Genomic DNA, 19,218 nt, shown 5'->3' on the forward strand with positions numbered 1-19,218 from the left:
CAGATATTAATACATGTCTAAAAAGCATTTTGTGACTCCAGGAGGTTCTGAGCAAAATCTGATTAACTGTCTTAAGTGATGTCACTTGTTGGTAAAATAGACTACAAGTTTGTAGAAAAACCTGGGGGTGTGGAGTTAGAAAGAAGTGAGCCAAGATATTCGCCATAACCCGCTCTTCTACTCTTCTTCTCTGCTTGAGGCCATATGCTTCCTGAGGCTACATTAGCGGAGTTGCATTGTGGGTAATGCAGGCACCATGTTTTGACAAGAATGTGGCATGAAAAAGACAATATCTGTGGTTCTGCTGTATTAATTTTGATCATTTTCTTAGACTGGCCATTGTGAGTCTGACTATGATAAAGGAGTGCAATGCTACATTGGTGCATTACTCTTTGAGAATTGCACCCATATGTAGTTGAACAGGTCATTTAAAACCATGGGCACTAAAGTAGATCTGCTCAGAGATTGTTCCACAGTAAATTGGGAAACCATTTCTTTATGAACCTGGCTTTGTACATAGGGCCCCCTGTCCACATACTTTTGGCCATATACAGTGTTTTGTCCTCGCTCACAGCAGCTTCCAATAAGAACAAACAACAGGATCAGGTTCAAATGCCAGATAATTAAAGTAGCAGTGCAATCTAAATGATCCTTTAAAGAACGGAGAATCCAGGACTGCCACACTACATTTGAATGATTGGGTATTCTGTTTATAGTTTCTTAGCACTGACCTGATGTCAGTCTAACCTAAATCAATTTAAATATAGAGTAAAGTCATGAGTGTTTGCAGTTATATTTTAAAACATACACACAGTAAAAGGATGAGACAAACAGAAAATATTTACATATATAACAAAGAAATCATTGTGCCACAAAGTCTGTAAAGACTTCCCTCCCCGCCAACATCAGTGTGATGCTTCTCTGCAGCCTACACACAAAATGGCTAATGTTCACCGAGTCAACAGCTCAGTGGCCTCCACAAGCATGAGTGACGTTGAGGGAGCAGTGTGAGAGCTGAGACCTCTGACGCTGCACGACACTACGCGGCATTTAGCCTTTGTTCAATGTTACACCGCTAATATAGTAGTGAGCGTCACTCCAACTGTTTTGTTCTGACACACACACACACACACACACACACACACACACACACACACACACACACACACACACACACACACACACACACACACACACACACACACACACACACACACACACACACACACACACACACACACACACACACACACACACACACACACACACACACACACACACACACACACACACACACACACACACACACACACACACACACACACACACACACACACACACACACACACACACACACACACACACACACACACACACACACACACACACACACACACACACACACACACACACACACACACACACACACACACAAGTCACCCCACCCCCACAGATGTGTCCGAACAGAAGAGATGCTCATGTGTAGCAAAGGTAAGCACCCACACAAAAATGCCATGCACCACATCTTTAGTCCTGTGTCATATATAAGGTTTTGTCCAAACTGCTGTGAAGAGGGTCAGAGACACATTTCTGCTCTACAAAATAAAACGAATGATAAGAATAAGAGTAATGCACAATTGACCCTTGTGGTGACGACAGTAGGCGGTTTGTCTGACGTTTGCTGGGAATCATGGCTCCTGTGGGGTCAACCTCTTTGTCCATAGTTTACCTCCTGTCCATGATTTGTTTCCATGGGGTCGTCTTTGAAGTTTTCACACTGCTCCATTACTTTGCTGAAAAATGTAAATATTTTACAAGTTAGCTAAAAGGTTGGATTCTGTCATCCTACGCCTGTATGGAAATGCTTTCACTGTTAAATGAAACAATCCTCATGGGGATTTTTGGCATTTAGGGTGCTTTCTATGAATTCTTCAGTTTGAACATGAAACAGGCCTGAGCAAAAAGAGAAGAGCATATGTTTTTCCTCAGCATGGACGGAATGAACTGAACCACACGTATGAAAGTGACATCACGTGTTTCTATATATTGAGATTTCTGCAGTAAATAAGTGATGACTGTTGGCAAACCGAGCCCAAGACATCATTACACACTAAACATTCTCCTCACTAGGTGCCATAGAAAGATTAAAGCAGGAAAACAAGTTATTCATGCTTCTGCTCAGCCTGTGACTGAGCTAACCAGTAGAATTATCTTGGCAAATAAAACCTTCTGACAAGCTAAAGAGTACTGACAAGTAGATCCGATTCTTTCAAGCAGCTACACAGAGATAAAAGTCTTACCTGGCCATGTCCTTAGTCTCTGGATGGGAGCTTTCCAGTTCCAGAACTTTCTCTAGCAGACTTATTCCTCCTTCCTTTATCAGCAAGGGACAATACTTGCTTGCTGCAGAATGAAAATAAATGTAAAGAGACAGAGTGTGAGAATTATTACTGTGCATTGCTGTATACAGCAAGGGCGATATGACGAGAACACCATATTGGTTGGCCACAATAATCAGTGTTTCCACTACATTCAGTCTACAGCAGCGCACTGCTAAGTTGAGTGTCTGCTATCTAAACTAAAAGTCAGTTGAACAGGTGAAGTTGAGATAATGTTGTCTGTAGTCTACAGGCTTGGTAGTGAACAACGTGCTAACAAGCTGTGTTTTTAGTGGATCTTCTGTAAAACAGCACTTACTGCCTATACACTTTGTGGCCTCTTATGGGTATTGCAACACATGCGTCCTATATATTTCCATCTGTGCATCTCTCGCTATCTTTTTAATTTTTTTGGAGGTTATTTTGCATATTATTGTTTTTCTTAAAGCAATATCGTTAGTAGGGGAATTTCAATATCGCCTTACCCTAATGTAGCACAGTTAAAGGTTGAATGTGGAGAATGAGCAGAACACCACCTTCTAGTGTCTCCAGATCGTAGTCGCAACAACAAAACATAATTCCAGCTGTCGGGTTGCCAGGTTTGTTGTAGAGTGTGTCAGTGATCAGCCTGCTCCATGTCAGTGATGAATCAAACAGGGGAACCACTCATTTGGACTAATCAGTTCATTTACAACAGTATTTAACGTTAGCCAGTCTTCAGCTGAAGTCTTTCTGTGAGTGCTGTGGAATCCATTAGCTAGCTCTCAACTCAACATGATTCTCGTTTCTGTAGCAACAACAGACAAACCTGGCAACCTGCAACGCCCAACACTATTGGCTGCTTCCATGGAAACACAACGGGACAGAAAGTCATTGTCAAACTTGTCAAAATGTTTTAAAATATTCACTCAGACTAAATATATATATATTTTAATGCTTTCATAGTGTACCCCTCAAAACGCCCCGTGGGTGTATTACTTTTAATAAAAATATAGCTTAGAATAAAGATTGTCCGTATTCAACTTTTAAGGTATATCAGCAGTGAGGGAAGGCAGCGTGTGAACTTTAATAAGAACAAGCAGCCTAGTGACAAGTAAATAATAAAATAATACAATAACGAAAGAAATGTTAATTTTAGAACGCAGTAGAAAACAAATTACATTTTGAAAACACATATTTAGTCAGTGATAAGTAGCAGTATACTACTCTGGTCTATTAGCTAGGACATGTATTATAAGCTAGCTGTAGATCTAGCACAAGTTAGTTGCACCAGCTGATTGTTCAGAACACCTCTGTGTGACGACATAAACACTAGATGTCCCGTCTGGTTGAAACCCTCCAGAGCAGCAGATACTCACGGTAAACTGACACCAGGTTAAAGAGAGCCCATGTGGCCCAGTGCTGGCTGACAGGAGCGATGCCCTGGGGCAGCAGTCGCAGGATGGGCTCAAATGACCTGAGAGACCAAAGTCAAGTTAAAAATTTAAGGAGGAGAAAAACCCACTGACAGCTGTGCTGTGTGTAGCTGGAACACAGCTTTAACCCAGTATATACTGACATGCTGTTACTCAGTTCCACATCTTACGTGTGTGTGTGTGTGTGTGTGTGTGTGTGTGTGTGTGTGTGTGTGTGTGTGTGTGTGTGTGTGTGTGTGTGTGTGTGTGTGTGTGTGTGTGTGTGTGTATACACATTTATTCATTCATCTTTAATTTAATCTTGAGGAATCATTGAGGGCATGCCCTCATTTTCAATGATGTTGAGAGTACAATTAAAGCAGAATACATACACACCAAAAATAATTGACTTTATAATCACCTGTAGTTGATGTTGCGGCGCGAGGTGACATCCCAGCTCTGGATGGCATTCCACATCTTGTCCATCACTGTGTCTCTTCGAGGCACTTCCATGGACCAAACCTCTGGCCCATCAAACATGATGTGTGAAAGCACGCCGCATGCATTGTACGACACCTCGATCCCATCTGCCTTACTGTCCAGCAGGTTGCTGTCAAACAGTGAGAGGTGCAGATGGAAACAACAAATATCTGATGAGAGGTCTGTATAAGATAATAACTAAATAAATCAGTTTAACTACAAACACTAAATTCAGTTGTATTGTTCAAGAACAATTTCATCAGTTGATCCATTTCTCTCTTTTTGGTTCATTCAGTTAAGTAAAGCGTTATTATGTGGTCGTGGCTGTGTGTGTGCGTGCTTGTTGGTTGGTTTTACTCTCTATCTTGTTTTTGATCTTAAGCTCAAGTCAACTTTATTTATACAGCCCTTTAAAAACAACCACTGCTGAAACAAAGTGCTTTACATGAATAATCATAGACATAAAACGAAAAAATAAAAAACATCAGAAGACGGTAAAAACCATAAAACAGGAGCAAAGTCTCATGCAGGGTCAAAAGCCAGGGAATAAAAGAGGGTTTTGTGATTAGTTTTAAAAACAGACAGTGAAGGGGCCTGTCTACTGTGTAAGGGTAGGTTGTTCCATAACCTCAAACAAAGAAGGCTGAACAGTGCTTTTACCTGAAAACCGTGATGAACTGTGGCGTGAGCAGCTGCGGCCTCAGGGCTTTGACCTCAGCAACATTTCCCAAAAGCCCCAACATGTTGCGGTGAAGCTCCTGCTTGTCTGGAAACTCCTGGAGTAAGATCATTCAACGAGAACAGAGGCATTTTATTACACAGTAGAAATGTCAGGAGACTACTGTTGGAATAATCTCCAAGCATATTTAATCAAGCACACGCTACACACGTTGGCTCACCTGTAGACACTCCAGAAAGAGACTCATGCCCCGACAGTTGAGGAACATCTGACAGTTGTCGGGCGTCTCATCGGTGATGTTCCACAGAGCGCTCCAGGAAAACTCCATCACCTGGTCACACTGAGGGGGGACAAAGACACAACCTGTTATTTAGCAAGGAGCCCCTGCATTTGACGGCAACAGTTGGACAAGCATGTGATGTTGGCATGGTTAGTGGTTCTGAGGGAGCACTCACTGTCCATTTGTACCATGCCCCGCGCTTTAGGGTGATCTTCCCCACTTAAATGATCTGGGCCGCAGCTCAAATGCCTCTTGCTTATACGTCATCACCCCTCAGAGATTTAGTTTTGTTTGACTGTTCTTGAAAATTTCATCTGACCCAGCAGCCGTTAGGCGTGCCGTGGCTGGGCACCGTACAGTTGCCCTCACACCGGTCAAACGAACTAGACTTTAGCCATGAAGCGAGCTTGGGCACGGTATGAATGGACAGTGTGAGTGCGCCGTAGCAGTGTATTGAGTATTGTGTCAGCCTTGTGTCTATAAAAGAAATACAAACTCAGACTCACCATTCTGTCCTGTAGCTTCTTCTGAATTAAATTCAACATGGTCTGTGAAGGAGAAACAGTCAGAAAAAAATCTTTCACCATAATAAAGCTGACAGCTGTCAGGGTGATTTCACGCCAACACTCTTCACATTGTGGAAGGGTGTAGGGGCCGGATCAGAACTGGGCCAGAGATACACCTGGAGTAGAGATGATATGGGCTCCGATATTGACTAATTAGCTGGATCAATCATTTCTTTTTTTATTAATATCATACACAGCAATACAGTTACAGCGATCATTCAGCGATTTATTTCTTTTTGCTGCTAATCCACACTTTGTTATTTCTTCATAAATAATATTAAGAACATTTATATCTGTGTTCATTTGTTACCTTTTTTTAACAAGGCTAAATGTTTATGTGAAGCCTGATGCCTTCCCTCACATGGACAGGTTTACACTTTATTCATTCGAGTAGGATCAGATCGGTATCAGGTATCGACCGATACGCTCAGCCCAGGTATCGGTATCTGATTGGATCGGAAAACACTGGATCGGTGCCTCTCTGATCTGGAGGAGTACTGCATTCTAATGAGTGCACTTCTCTAGTTTTGCTCTTTATTTAATTCAAGGATAAAGGATAAAATACAAGCACAAATAATGTTTCCACCCAGGACCTCGACCAAGGATGTTACCTTGACAAATCCCATCTTTCCCACAGCTTCCTTGTGATGGTTGTCCACCTGACAGACCAAAGCGTTGCAGAGGTGCACTGCGATCCTCTGGATGGACTCATCCTGCCTGGCCGGCTCCAGGATTTTCAGGAGCAGCTGGTTGACCCGACTGTACTGGAATTCCAGCTCCTCTGGAATACTGAAGTTACACAGAGTCAAGCAGCAGTTCCTCTGGACCTGGAGCGGGGCAGCGATGGTGACACACAGCGAGAAACAGGAAGGGTTATGACTCAACCTAAAGAACATCATGTGGCTCAGACAGGCCTAAAAGTTCATCTGATTTTAATCCTATGATATGCTTTAATTAAGCCACACAGGGAAAACGTAATTAATCAAGAATATGATAAACTGTTTTTTCCCCCTTTGGTTTTGTTTTAAAGAACTCATGATAATATACCCTTTGACACATTTGTTAAACAACATTTAACTACGGTGCATGTCATTTTGGGGTTTTGATTCTGGTCAAATACATAAGCACAAAATAATAATAACATGAGAATAAGGACCCACTCACATTTGGCCCAAAATGATGATCTGTGCGGTGCTTTAGCGTGATTGTCCCCCCTCCCTCTTCCCCCCTGGCCCAGGCCCACTTGCACTCACATTACTTGAAATGATCCGAGCCTCGGCTCTATTGTGTATTGGTTACACGTCATCACCCCTCAGGGATTTTGTTTTGTCTGACTGTTTTTGAATATTTTCAAAAACCAACCAAATCTGCAGTAAACACCTCCGCATCAGACCGCTAAAAACCGTTCGGCGGCATCATTTTAAATGTCCGTCACAAGGAATTCAAGGAAGTCGTATATAAAGACACATTAGCACCGCCGTCAGTGCTCATGCTCATACATGTGTGCATGCTAATGCTTGTTCATGTGAATCCATGCTTTACAAATTGCCCACCTCGGCCAGCAAGCGCTCCGTGCCTCGGCACGACACTGGTAAAAGGAACTAGACTTAAGCGGTGAAGCGTGCTAGGGCATGGTACAAATGGACAGTGTGAGTGCGCCTTTAGTCAGTATCAGCTTTGCCCATTCAGACAATTGGGCAGGATATAGTTTAGATCTTCGAGAAGATCCAATACACAAACATTAAAACTCTGTATTTCTTCAAATGTAAACCGATAAAGGGATTCTGCCTTAATGCAATAAATTTGGTCACACTGACCCTTTCAATAAGAAACTGTCTGATTAAAGATTAGGTTACACATATGAGCATGAATGTTTTGCGATGATCTGTGTTACACATTTTGGTCAGCACTAAAAAAAAAGGGATTTTGGTTTGATGCTGAGTTCATTTTTGTGAGAGAGCAGTCATTTTTCAGTTTAACCTTTTATAGGCACTTTTGATCTTTAATTGATTAATATAATGTGGTGCTAGTGTCATTGTTTAGGAGGGTAACTTAATTGAGCTAGACCATTCTGACATGGCTTGTGTCAAGTTTAGAGTGCCAAACACTGCAGTTCATCGAGTGGTCACTTGAGCCTGGCTCCAAAACAGAGCAAATCTCCACAAAGCCCAGGCCCTCAGGAAGTTTGCTGGACTTTGAAAACAAATTTGACATAGTGGCCAAACAGTGGAAATACAACTTCTGTGTCAGTCACATTTATTATTCATTCAGTATGATAACGAAAGTCAAGAAGAGCCACAAGATTAAAAAATGTAACCACCATTAGCCAAAGCGCTCAACAGGAAGTAGCAGGCTTGTCTCTACTACGCCTGCTCCACCTCAAAAGACTGGATCTGGTTCTCATTATACAGTACATCCATGATAGGCCCCCATGTTAAAATACCCGACTATAGAGAAGGAAAAAAACACACATTTACAGCCTGCTACAAAAAACTGTTTTGGGTGTGGCTGCTTTGAGTGAGAGGTGGCTGCCGTCACAGGAGGCTAGCATAAACTGTAGAGTGCATTCAGCCTGCCTCAGCTCCACCTCTTTGCGCATTTTTGAATTAGTCAGGAGCAGGTGGAGTCAGGCCCTGCCAAGATGGCGACGGCAGTAGACACAGGCATATTGATCTGTTTCTACTGTACTGCAGGAGTAAATTGGGATCTAAATATTGTTAATAAAGCCACTTTTTAAACTAAAAGTATTATACTTTACAAATAAACTTTAAGATGTTCATCAGAGATAGAATGAGGCCACAGAGTAGACTTACGGTGACCTCCTGGTACTGCTCCATTCCGTTTAGTACCACTTGAATGATCTCCCTGCGCAACCGCACACTCTGGTCACTGCGGTACTCTGTGTTGGTCAGGTAGAACAGAGCAGCGCTGCCCGTCACCTGGATGCTCTTATCATATTTATGGCACTTCAATGCTGCTATGACAAGCTGAAAGATCAGAGAGTTTAAAGGAGAGGTACGAGTGAGTGGCACTGGCATATTGAATTGAAAGTCACTGGTATCCCCCCTCCAACTAAAATGTACATACTTGCAAAGCTCGGGGCAGTTGGCTGCAGTGTTGTATCCTGGCGATGTCAAACAGCAGATTGATGGCTCTGTGGGCCAGCTCAGGGCGAAACTCTGTGTAAGCTTCAATGGCATTCAGGACCTGGTCTTCATTCTTTGATCCAGTCACCTGAAAAAGGCCGGCAACACACAGATGTAACTCCCTAAACTAAACCTGTTGATAAGAATTACTAATATGCGCACATGATCTGTTTTAAAGAAATTAATTTCTACATTTCAAAAACAGAATGCTCTAAATAGTACCTTATAAGCAGGGATGTGTGTCACGTTACAGAGGGTGGTGTCATACAAGCCCAGAAACTGCAGGGGCCTCTTCAGCTCCTGGAAAGGATAGATGCTGCTCTTGCACGGCTCAATGCTGAAATAGAGATACACACGGCTTGTTCAGAACGTCATTGTTGACCTCAAAGAAAATGATGGTAAAAAAAACTTTGAATGTGACTTTTTCATATTCAGTGTACACTGTAAAGTTGGTTACCCACCTTGGTCGACCCATAGCTTCTTCAAAATGTGGAACTGTGCAGTTATCTAGCATAATGTGTCCTGAGATGTCGAGTGACACCAGATTGACCAGACGCTGTACAATGGCCGTCAAGATTTTCCTGGTCATCTTAAACTTAGAGGTCCGCCTGTTCTCCCGAGAGATGTCAAGATGCCTGAAGAATGCAGAGTGTTATCAATAACAGTGACAAAGTCTTTTTAAATCATTAGTGGTCATGTAAAGGGAACAATACATGTGGTGGCACATTAAAGGTTGAACATGTAGAATCTTTATTAAAAGCTATATATATATCTTTTATTTTTTTTAAATAATCCACCCACGGGGCGTTTTGAGGGGTGCATGAAAGAATGTTTGACAGGTTTGACAATGACTTTCTGTCACGTTCTGTTTCCATGGTAGCAACCTATAGCGTTGGGGGTTGCTGGTTGCCAGCGTTGCCTGTTGTTGGGTGCAGCTACTGCAGGCTGGCACTGGGTAAAATGGAGTTTTCCGATCCTGCAGCTGCTTCGGAGCCTCAGTGAAGGGAGCGTTATTTGTCCCAGCAGCTGAGTGAGCAGAGACGGGCAACAACCAGAGTCACTATAGGCCGAGCATTCACTCCATGGACTGAGAGAAAGGAGAGAAACGACTTTAAAATGCACGCCCAAATGGCTACGCTTCTCCTTGATGCTAACATCACGGTAACTTTAGTCAGAATTAATCGTTACCCTGGATGATTCATCACCTGACATGGAGCAGGCTGATCGCTTGACACAATCGGCAACAAACCTGGCAACGCGACTGCTGGAATTATTATTTGTTGTTGCAACTATGATCTTGAGACAATAGGTGGCAGTGTTCTGCTCATTCTCCATATTCAACCTTTAGAATAAGTGTATGTTTGTGTAAATGTTTTAATACTGATATTGTCCATGCGATGGGAACTAATATATTAAGACAGACCTGAAAACATCCAAACCTATCCTTTAATCCCCTGTGATAGTTGTACATCAATAAAAAAAAAAAAGAATTGGTGAGTGAGAGTTTACAGACTCAAACCTAATCATTTATATTGACTATCATTTTAAGCCACATGTAGTTGGACCTGATTCTTATAAAAATGTAAAAAGCAGGATAGAGTATATTCATATAGTATGTCATAGAGAAAGTTAATGGCAACCTTTGGAGTCAGACAGTGCAGACAAACAAACGTAATGAATGAATTTACAGCACTGTTTTCAGCCAAGGGCGGAATTTAAATGTCCACGCTCCTCGTGGACCTCGAATCATACAAACTGTGACGTGTTCACCGTCATCACGTCAGGTCTGAGGGGGTGAGAGACTGCAAAGCCGATTATGTAACATTCGAGTGACAACTACAATCATGTACACAGTGATCGTTGTTTTTTGCCATATGTATTAGGCATTAAACTGCACAGCATGATGTGAAAGAAAATTGTTTCTGGCCTCAATGATTCAAATGAGGCTTTAATACAGTAACTTTTTTACACATTCATGATAAGTTTGTTATTTGTATGTTACATCTGTATTGCAGTGAACTGTCGGTTGATTAAATCAGTGAAGTCTGCATCCAAACTAGACTCTCTGGAAGTCTGCAGAAAGTCTGCTTCAGTCCCCTTGTGGACTGGATGAATTGTGGCACTCACAAACTTTCCGGAAAAGCTCAATAGTAATAGCAAAGTCTGCAAGTCTGTGTTGTAGGGCTGGATCCGAATATTAGACTTTTGGGATATTTGTTGGTTGGGTTGGTTTGTGGTTTTCAATTTTGGTATTTATTTATTTCTTAATAACACAATCCTTGAAAAAATAACACCTTTGATTAAACCGTAAAGACAGGTGTTTGAGTAAAGTGTTTCCATTTCAGCTCACAGTGAGAGTCACGAGCCGATGCTGACACCAATTTTGTAGCATTTACTGATGACCGATACGGACTGCAGATATTTGGAGACAATACACTTTTGCTCCCTCAAATTACATTATCAAAATGACACAATGCTAACAAATGTTTCGCATCTCAATTTTTATAAAAGGAGCCTATAGTGAACTTAAAAAAGGCGTCTCCAGCAACACAGAACTGCCCGTAGACGCCTGTCTGTAAATAATCGGCCAATGTGGGCTGCTGCTTTCGGCGATACAAGTAAAAATGTAAATATCAGCCGATAATATCGTCCGGCCGATGTGTCGGTCTATCACTACTCTGCTACCAATATTAGCTGCTCTGTTTCAATATTGGTTGGCTTAAGAGACGTGCATGCAGTTCACCGCACTGTTCAGAGCAATCAACATTAATCAATAATTAATCCCTCCACTAATTTATTGATTCCAGCGAAACACTGCAGCACTGTTCCGTCCATCTCAGCCTGAAATGGAGACATTCTAAGGTTTACGTCCCACCCAGGTCACCAACACTTCGAGTTATTGTTTCAGGTCTCTGAATGCTCGGACTAACAGACTTAAGAACAGTTTTTATCCAAAAGCTATAACCGTGCTTAACACCGCAAATACCTTTACCTATGATGGTACATGACGCTCAGGGTCTCTGCAATCTACTGATTTTTGTTTTGTCTCCTTAAGCTGCTACGGTGTGTGTGTGCGTGTGCGTGTGCGTGTGCGTGTGCGTGTGCGTGTGCGTGTGCGAGCTTGTCATTTTAAAGGTGTCTTTTTTAAGGTCTAGATGCTTGATGCTTTTAATGTTAAATTATTTCTGCACTTTAAGGGATTGTACTGTAAATTTTGTTGTACTGGTACAATGACGATAAAGACAGTTCTATTCTATTCTATGTCTGTCAGAGTGGCGTTATAACCGCCTGGTCCGTGTATAGGTTTTTGTGGTTTAACTGTAGCAGACTGGTGCTGCAACTTCATGAATGAATGAGATAAAGCTACACAGGTTAGTGTTCAATAGTTCAAATGCAGTTTTCTACCGCCAACACATCAGTAAAATGTGTCATGTTTTATCATTTCCCATAATGACTTGTACTTACCTGAGATTAACAATCTCCACCACTGTACTGACCAACTCCTCCGACAGGTCCACATTGTAGAGAACAAGAGATGCCAGTCTGTCTTTCCACTGGGTGAGAAAAGCTGTTCCCAGCAACTGTACATTAGACAGATCTAATGAGGTGAGGGACTTCAGGGGTTTGAGCAGGGTCTCGGCATCCACCTCGTCAGGCAGCCCACCTAAGTTGAGCAACCTGAGGCGGTTGAACCCCTGGAAGTTAAAGTCAGTCTCTAATGCTTGCCTAGAAGCCGGGCTCTCCTCCTCCTCATCCTCTGTGTCTTCATTGCAGGCGAGTGGGGCGCCGCCCTTCCTGTAGAAGATGTGGCTGCAGCCGAAGAGACAAAGTGACACCAAGGTCTCACGGAAGGAGGTCAGTGTTTTCAAGCTGCGCGATGACAGACTGTTGCAGTAGGTGAGGTGGAGCTCAATCAGGTCCTGTTACAACACACAAATCAATAATTACTGAATCAGTGAATCATATTGAAATTTCAAATCATACTGACCCAATAGAGAACCTCTGGAATATCCTTGGTAGCACTGGTAACACAACGCTAGTTGTTTTTAACAAAGACAACGTCTCTGGGGATCGGTAAAGTCTCGGGATCAGTTCAGAACAACGGAATGAAAAACTTGGAAAATGCTCCGCTGGATGTTTATTCTTCAAGATCTCTGATTCGCTCATTTAGCTGTCAATCACAAAAGGATTCCGCCTCAGACAGCTCATCTAATCATCATGCAGAAGCCGAGCGTCCGGGCCAGCCCACTGTCCCATAGACCCCCATAGACCCCAGAGACGCTGAGCATCCGATGGGCGGGACAAAGCCCAGCATTTATCCAGTGAGCGTCTAGTTTCTCTGCAGTGGAACAACCCGCTCTACGCTTCCCCATTGAAGTCAGTAGAAGCTGAGCGTCCGACTGTGTAAAGAGCTGTGGAGCTGTGGGGATGAATGAGAAGGAAGTTGCTCCAGTTACCTGTGATAAGAAGCTGATTCTGAACAAAAGATGAAGCTTTCTAGTGCGTATTTAGTCAATGAAATGTACACACAGCAGTACTTATTTCACCAACAGTAAAGTGTTTACCTTCATGTCAGAGTTTTAGACTGCAGAGTGAGACAGAATGACAGTAAAGTGTTTACCTTCATGTCAGAGTTTTAGACTGCAGAGTGAGACAGAATGACAGTAAAGTGTTTACCTTCATGTCAGAGTTTTAGACTGCAGAGTGAGACAGAATGACAGTAAACTGTTTACCTTCATGTCAGAGTTTTAGACTGCAGAGTGAGACAGAATGACAGTAAAGTGTTTACCTTCATGTCAGAGTTTTATACTGCAGACTGAGACAGAATGACAGTAAAGTGTTTACCTTCATGTCAGAGTTTTATACTGCAGAGTGAGACAGAATGACAGTAAAGTGTTTATCTTCATGTGTGAGTTTTAGACTGCAGAGTGAGACAGAATGACAGTAAAGTGTTTACCTTCATGTCAGAGTTTTAGACTGCAGAGTGAGACAGAATGACAGTAAAGTGTTTACCTTCATGTCAGAGTTTTCTACCCCAGAGTGAGACAGAATGACAGTAAAGTGTTTACCTTCATGTCAGCTCACTCTGGGCAGTTTCAACGAATTTATTTTGTGTCACAATATGGGCTCCCTATAAATATAGGAGCGGCTGGTTTGACTACGGAGAAGCGAATGACTGCTCACTTGACTGCAGTGATTATCTAGCGGCGATTCCCTATCCTTCTCACACTCATTGGCCTGTCAAGGATTTATTTAACGTTTTGAAAAAAGGCAACTTTACCTGTATATTGGCCACCAGATGTAAAATTGAATTGCACAATCTCAAATTTGAAGCCCTGTAGATCTCTCTATGTATCCATCCATCTATCTATCTTGCTATCTAATTTGAATACATTTCAAGCATTTTCATTTATGTTGTAATCTCTGCTGATCAATGTTACAAACTAACCGACTACCTCACTAACTGAGTAATAACTAGTAATCTAAAATTTTCCTCTCGCTCATTTTGTGTCTTCCTTCCGGTATGTAGCCCACTGTATTTGTTCATTGATTTAACTTTGTTTTCGTAACCTCCATGTCTTCTTAAATTTGTGTTAAAAGTTGTGGAAGATGAGGGCAGCTTCCTCTTGGGGTTGCACGATATGCAACTGAACGCATCATTTCCCGTTGTTGTTTGATTCAAAGTCAGAGCGCTACATCCAATCAGCAACCAGGCTTCTCTCGGGTTTGAGCCGCCGTCAACAAACAGCCCATCAAACCACCGCTCAAACGACTCAACTGTAAATGAGGGGCCTTCCTCATTCCAGGTATTCGTCCATAGTGGAAATGAACCTATTAAATACTTAATTACTGCCATAAAGGCAAACCTAAACCGTCCATTATAATATTGAAGTGTTTTTAATACTTTTTTAACTATAGAATAGATTTAATTTCCAAATAAAAGGTTATAGGATAATATGACTCCTTGTGTTACTGGTCTTCTACTGGTGCCATTGGGTCTATGTCTCTATGCTTGACTTTATAAGTAGAATGATATTATAACCTGATTGGAGTGAAAACTTCTAGTTGAGATGTTCCACAGAGTTGAACTAGAAAAGGAAAGGTGTAATCCAATTATTCTGAAAAATTAGACTTGACTAACCATTGCCCTCCTACCTGTTTTTTAATGGCCTCCAGATCTCTGTCACGCACAAAGTCTTCTCTCAGCTGTACCCTGGTCAGTCTGGTGCTTCGAGGCTCTGAGAACAGTTGGAAGAAGCTCTCCTCTGGTTCAAAGTTACTGTCTGTGTGGACCAACTCCATGTATCTGTTTAAAAAACAATGTGGAATCAAAAGGACCTTCCAGATATGACATCTGTAACATTCTGACTAACATGGGGCATTTCGACAGAATGAAAATTCAGAAACCGGGTAAACATCAATTGGTGTATCCTGTTACGTACGTGTTGACCAGCTTGTCGCAGATTTCGCTGGGAAGGAAGATGTCCGAGCGCAGACAAAGCTTGTTCTTGAATCCCTGGTAGCACATGGTCTTCCTGAGGTTCCTCAGACAGAAGATTGTTGCCAGAGTCATGAGGCTGTCGGGGTTGTCTCCTGCTTTGGCTGCCATGTTAGCCTCTTGTTCTGTGGCTCAGATCAAAGACAGGGCAGTGCAGGGGACCTAGCGAGGCGTTCATTGGACACAGTCAAAGGTTAGGAGAAATTTACTTTCACGGTAGGCTGCTTAGAGAAAGCAAATACAAGTCAAGAGGAAGCTGTATATTTAAAAAAAAAAAAACACCAATACAAAACTACACTGTATTACAACAAAGGCTGTTAGTCTGTGGAAGAACTGTGATGATGAGATAAAAGAATCTGCCAATGTATCAAAACTAAAAAAAACTTTCCAAAGACCAAACATTCAATTCTTATGAGCTGGAACACTGACTTTCTGTTTTTTTTATTTTTTTGCCTGTTTTTTGTTTCTTCTCTATCTCTTGCTCTTCTCTTTGTTGATGTTTTGCTCTTTGCTTAGTTTATGATTAATAATAATTCATCAGAGGGGGTAGGACCATAAAGTTATTAACTTCTCCCCATCCCTTTGAAAATAAACTATATTATTTGAGTTGTGTATTTATCGCTTAGGATTCTTTACTGCTCATTCACTGTATTTAAGTTTGTTTGTATTACCATATTTTTTTGGTCAATAAAAATGAATTTAAAAAAAGAATAGGTTATATGTGAGCAAATGTGAATTAAAACAGTGCATGTATGAAGTCACTGTTATCAACAGCCACATTAAGCTAATGTGAGCTTCTTGATTTCACCATCTTTAGCATTCATTGCAGCAAAACACTACTGTTTCAGGTTTGTGCTTATTTGTTTGTAAATGCGTTCTGTGTGGTGCCCTCTCCCCCGGGACCAGGTCAGAAACTGGATGCAATGAGTGTTAGACACTGAGAAAGACACTTAGCAATTAAAGTCATGCATTCAGCTCAAAATGAAGTCGAAACATTCAAAGACATTACACTGTACTTGTGTTCTACAGACTCTTACTGTATGTTCCGTGTACTAAATGAACTGGTAGACATATACGGGTCCAAAAGCCTTACTTTGAACAGAACCTGAGCCTATATTTACATTTTTAGACCACCTCTCTGAAGGCACTGCAGGCATTTCCATGTTAAGCAAAGTTAGCCGTTAAACCTGGGGCTGAAACAGTTAGCAACAACTACTTTGCAACAACTTGTTTCAGCATTACAGTTACCAACTAAAGCCTCTTGTCTTATCCACATTGAGCTGAATGACTCCTGTGGATATATGTACTACCAGTCTGATAGTTAACTACTTAGAGCAGTGACTCCTGGGAGACACAGCAGACTGTTACTAAGTTAGCTAGCTTTCTAGCTAGCTACACTGTAAAATGATTCACTTTAACAGTACTGACGCTAGATAGCTGCTCACAAACAGACAGCAACTCAAACAGCCCAGAATACCAAGGAGCAACACTTGTTATTATAAGTTAATTCTTAACTTGCCAATACGGTGTCACCGGTGTATATCAGCGTCTATTAGCTTGTGGCTACCGATGACTTTCCCTACTGTGATGTTAGCTAACATAGCTAGTGGGGCTAGCGCTAGCTCAGAGCTGTGTGTGGCAGTGCAGTCGAACAGTCACACAGGTCAGCGGTGTGTGAGTGCACGGCTAAGCGGGCACTGCTTTACCTTAGCTTTCGCCAAGGCAAAATGTCTCGATGACGGCGAGAAGTGGAGTTATTGTCATCAGTCTTCACTCATCTGATTTTCGTTTTCGTCCGATGTCAACAAACAGACTCCTCCTCCTCTTATTTCTTCCCCTCCTCCTTTCCCATCTCTTCCTCCTGTTCTTCCCCTTCCTCTTCCTCTTCCTCTTCCACCACTCTCTCCTTCCACTTCCTATTTGTACTTTGACTACAGTACAGTGCATTGTTATTATTCTGTGCTTTGTGTCACCAATACATATCTCAGAATCTGAAATGTTTGAATAATCCCAGGGGGAAATGATTTTCTTTACACACTCCTGATATGCAAACGGAAATCATTAGAAGTGAGTGCAAGACAAGACTGTCTATGATGGAGTCAGAATTAGAGACATCCACTGTGTTATTAACCATCATCATCATTATTATTTTAATAATAATAATTATTATTATTATTGTTGGTAATAGTTGTAGTAGAGGTATTACTGGGTAACTACTATTTTACACTACAATAACTACAATAACTACAATACAATTTTGGAGAAATTAGCGACTAATCTTGGGCTTTCATTACATCCATTACTATCAGTTACAACCAGCTTTAAACATATGAAACACAGCAAAATGTGCACCCCATAATAAATGTTTTGAAATGTTTGTATTGTGTTTATTTGCCTGTGCAGGCTATTGTTTTGAGACAAAGGTGAAGCAGAAGTCTTTTGAGTGTGAGGTAAAGTTGGACTAAGGGGTATAGATGGGGGGGGGGGGGGGGGGGGCACAAAAGTGATGCCACCGGGTCACCATGAATCACACCTTCATATCATTCATAAAGTACTGCACACTGTTTGTCCTGAACAGCCAACAGAGTATCACTGTTTACTGAACTGTTATATTAGTAAATCATCATTTTAACTGTTATATTAGTAAATCATCATTTTAACTGTTATATTAGTAAATCATAATTTTAACTGTTATATTTGTAAATCATCATTTTAACTGTTATATTAGTAAATCATCATTTTAACTGTTATATTAGTAAATCATCATTTTAACTGTTATATTAGTAAATCATCATTTTAACTGTTATATTAGTAAATCATCATTTTAACTGTTATATTAGTAAATCATCATTTTAACTGTTATATTTGTAAATCATCATTTTAACTGTTATATTAGTAAATCATCATTTTAACTGTTATATTAGTAAATCATCATTTTAACTGTTATATTAGTGAATCATCATTTTAACTGTTATATTAGTAAATCATCATTTTAACTGTTATATTAGTAAATCATCATTTTAACTGTTATATTAGTGAATCATCATTTTAACTGTTATATTAGTAAATCATAATTTTAACTGTTATATTAGTAAATCATCATTTTAACTGTTATATTAGTGAATCATCATTTTAACTGTTATATTAGTAAATCATAATTTTAACTGTTATATTAGTAAATCATCATTTTAACTGTTATATTAGTAAATCCTCATTTTAACTGTTATATTAGTAAATCATCATTTTAACTGTTATATTAGTGAATCATCATTTTAACTGTTATATTAGTGAATCATCATTTTAACTGTTATATTAGTAAATCATCATTTACTGAACTGTTATATTAGTAAATCATCATTTTAACTGTTATATTAGTAAATCATCATTTTAACTGTTATATTAGTAAATCATCATTTTAACTGTTATATTAGTAAATCATCATTTTACTGAACTGTTATATTAGTAAATCATCATTTTAACTGTTATATTAGTAAATCATCATTTTAACTGTTATATTAGTAAATCATCATTTTAACTGTTATATTAGTAAATCATCATTTTAACTGTTATATTAGTGAATCATCATTTTTACTGTTATATTAGTAAATCATCATTTTAACTGTTATATTAGTAAATCATCATTTTAACTGTTATATTAGTAAATCATCATTTTAACTGTTACATTAGTAAATCATCATTTTAACTGTTATATTAGTGAATCATCATTTTAACTGTTATATTAGTAAATCATCATTTTAACTGTTATATTAGTGAATCATCATTTTAACTGTTATAT

The 19,218-nt window shown here is 40.4% G+C and overlaps 1 protein-coding gene across 1 annotated transcript; it reads right to left on the minus strand.

The window, feature by feature from the left end:
• Positions 1–1,430: 1,430 nt before the first annotated feature.
• Positions 1,431–17,237, minus strand: zer1 (zyg-11 related, cell cycle regulator). Its single transcript, XM_083929404.1, has 16 exons — positions 17,129–17,237; positions 15,367–15,584; positions 15,080–15,230; positions 12,389–12,843; positions 9,385–9,558; positions 9,146–9,260; positions 8,865–9,011; positions 8,591–8,764; positions 6,389–6,604; positions 5,718–5,759; positions 5,152–5,271; positions 4,913–5,028; positions 4,194–4,382; positions 3,737–3,834; positions 2,301–2,403; positions 1,431–1,793 (listed from the first exon to the last, which is right to left on the minus strand). Exons 2-16 carry the CDS (start codon positions 15,531–15,533, stop codon positions 1,706–1,708), a joined length of 2,355 nt encoding a protein of 784 aa, XP_083785530.1. The 5' UTR covers positions 15,534–15,584; positions 17,129–17,237; the 3' UTR covers positions 1,431–1,705.
• Between the last annotated feature and the right edge of the window lie 1,981 nt (positions 17,238–19,218).

This window comes from Echiichthys vipera (assembly GCF_963691815.1).
Source record: "Echiichthys vipera genome assembly, chromosome: 16".
Classification (NCBI taxonomy): domain Eukaryota; kingdom Metazoa; phylum Chordata; class Actinopteri; order Perciformes; family Trachinidae; genus Echiichthys; species Echiichthys vipera.

What these genes read in the sequence shown, in the direction of transcription:
- zer1 (XM_083929404.1), bottom strand. Translation starts at nt 15,533, where the DNA reads ATGGCAGCCAAAGCAGGAGACAACCCCGACAGCCTCATGACTCTGGCA. An exon ending in GAAGCTATGGGTCGACCAAG is followed by an intron (nt 9,261 to 9,384) that starts GTGGGTAACCAA and finishes TCTCTATTTCAG; the next exon opens with CATTGAGCCGTGCAAGAGCA. An exon ending in CACACATCCCTGCTTATAAG is followed by an intron (nt 9,012 to 9,145) that starts GTACTATTTAGA and finishes GGCCTTTTTCAG; the next exon opens with GTGACTGGATCAAAGAATGA.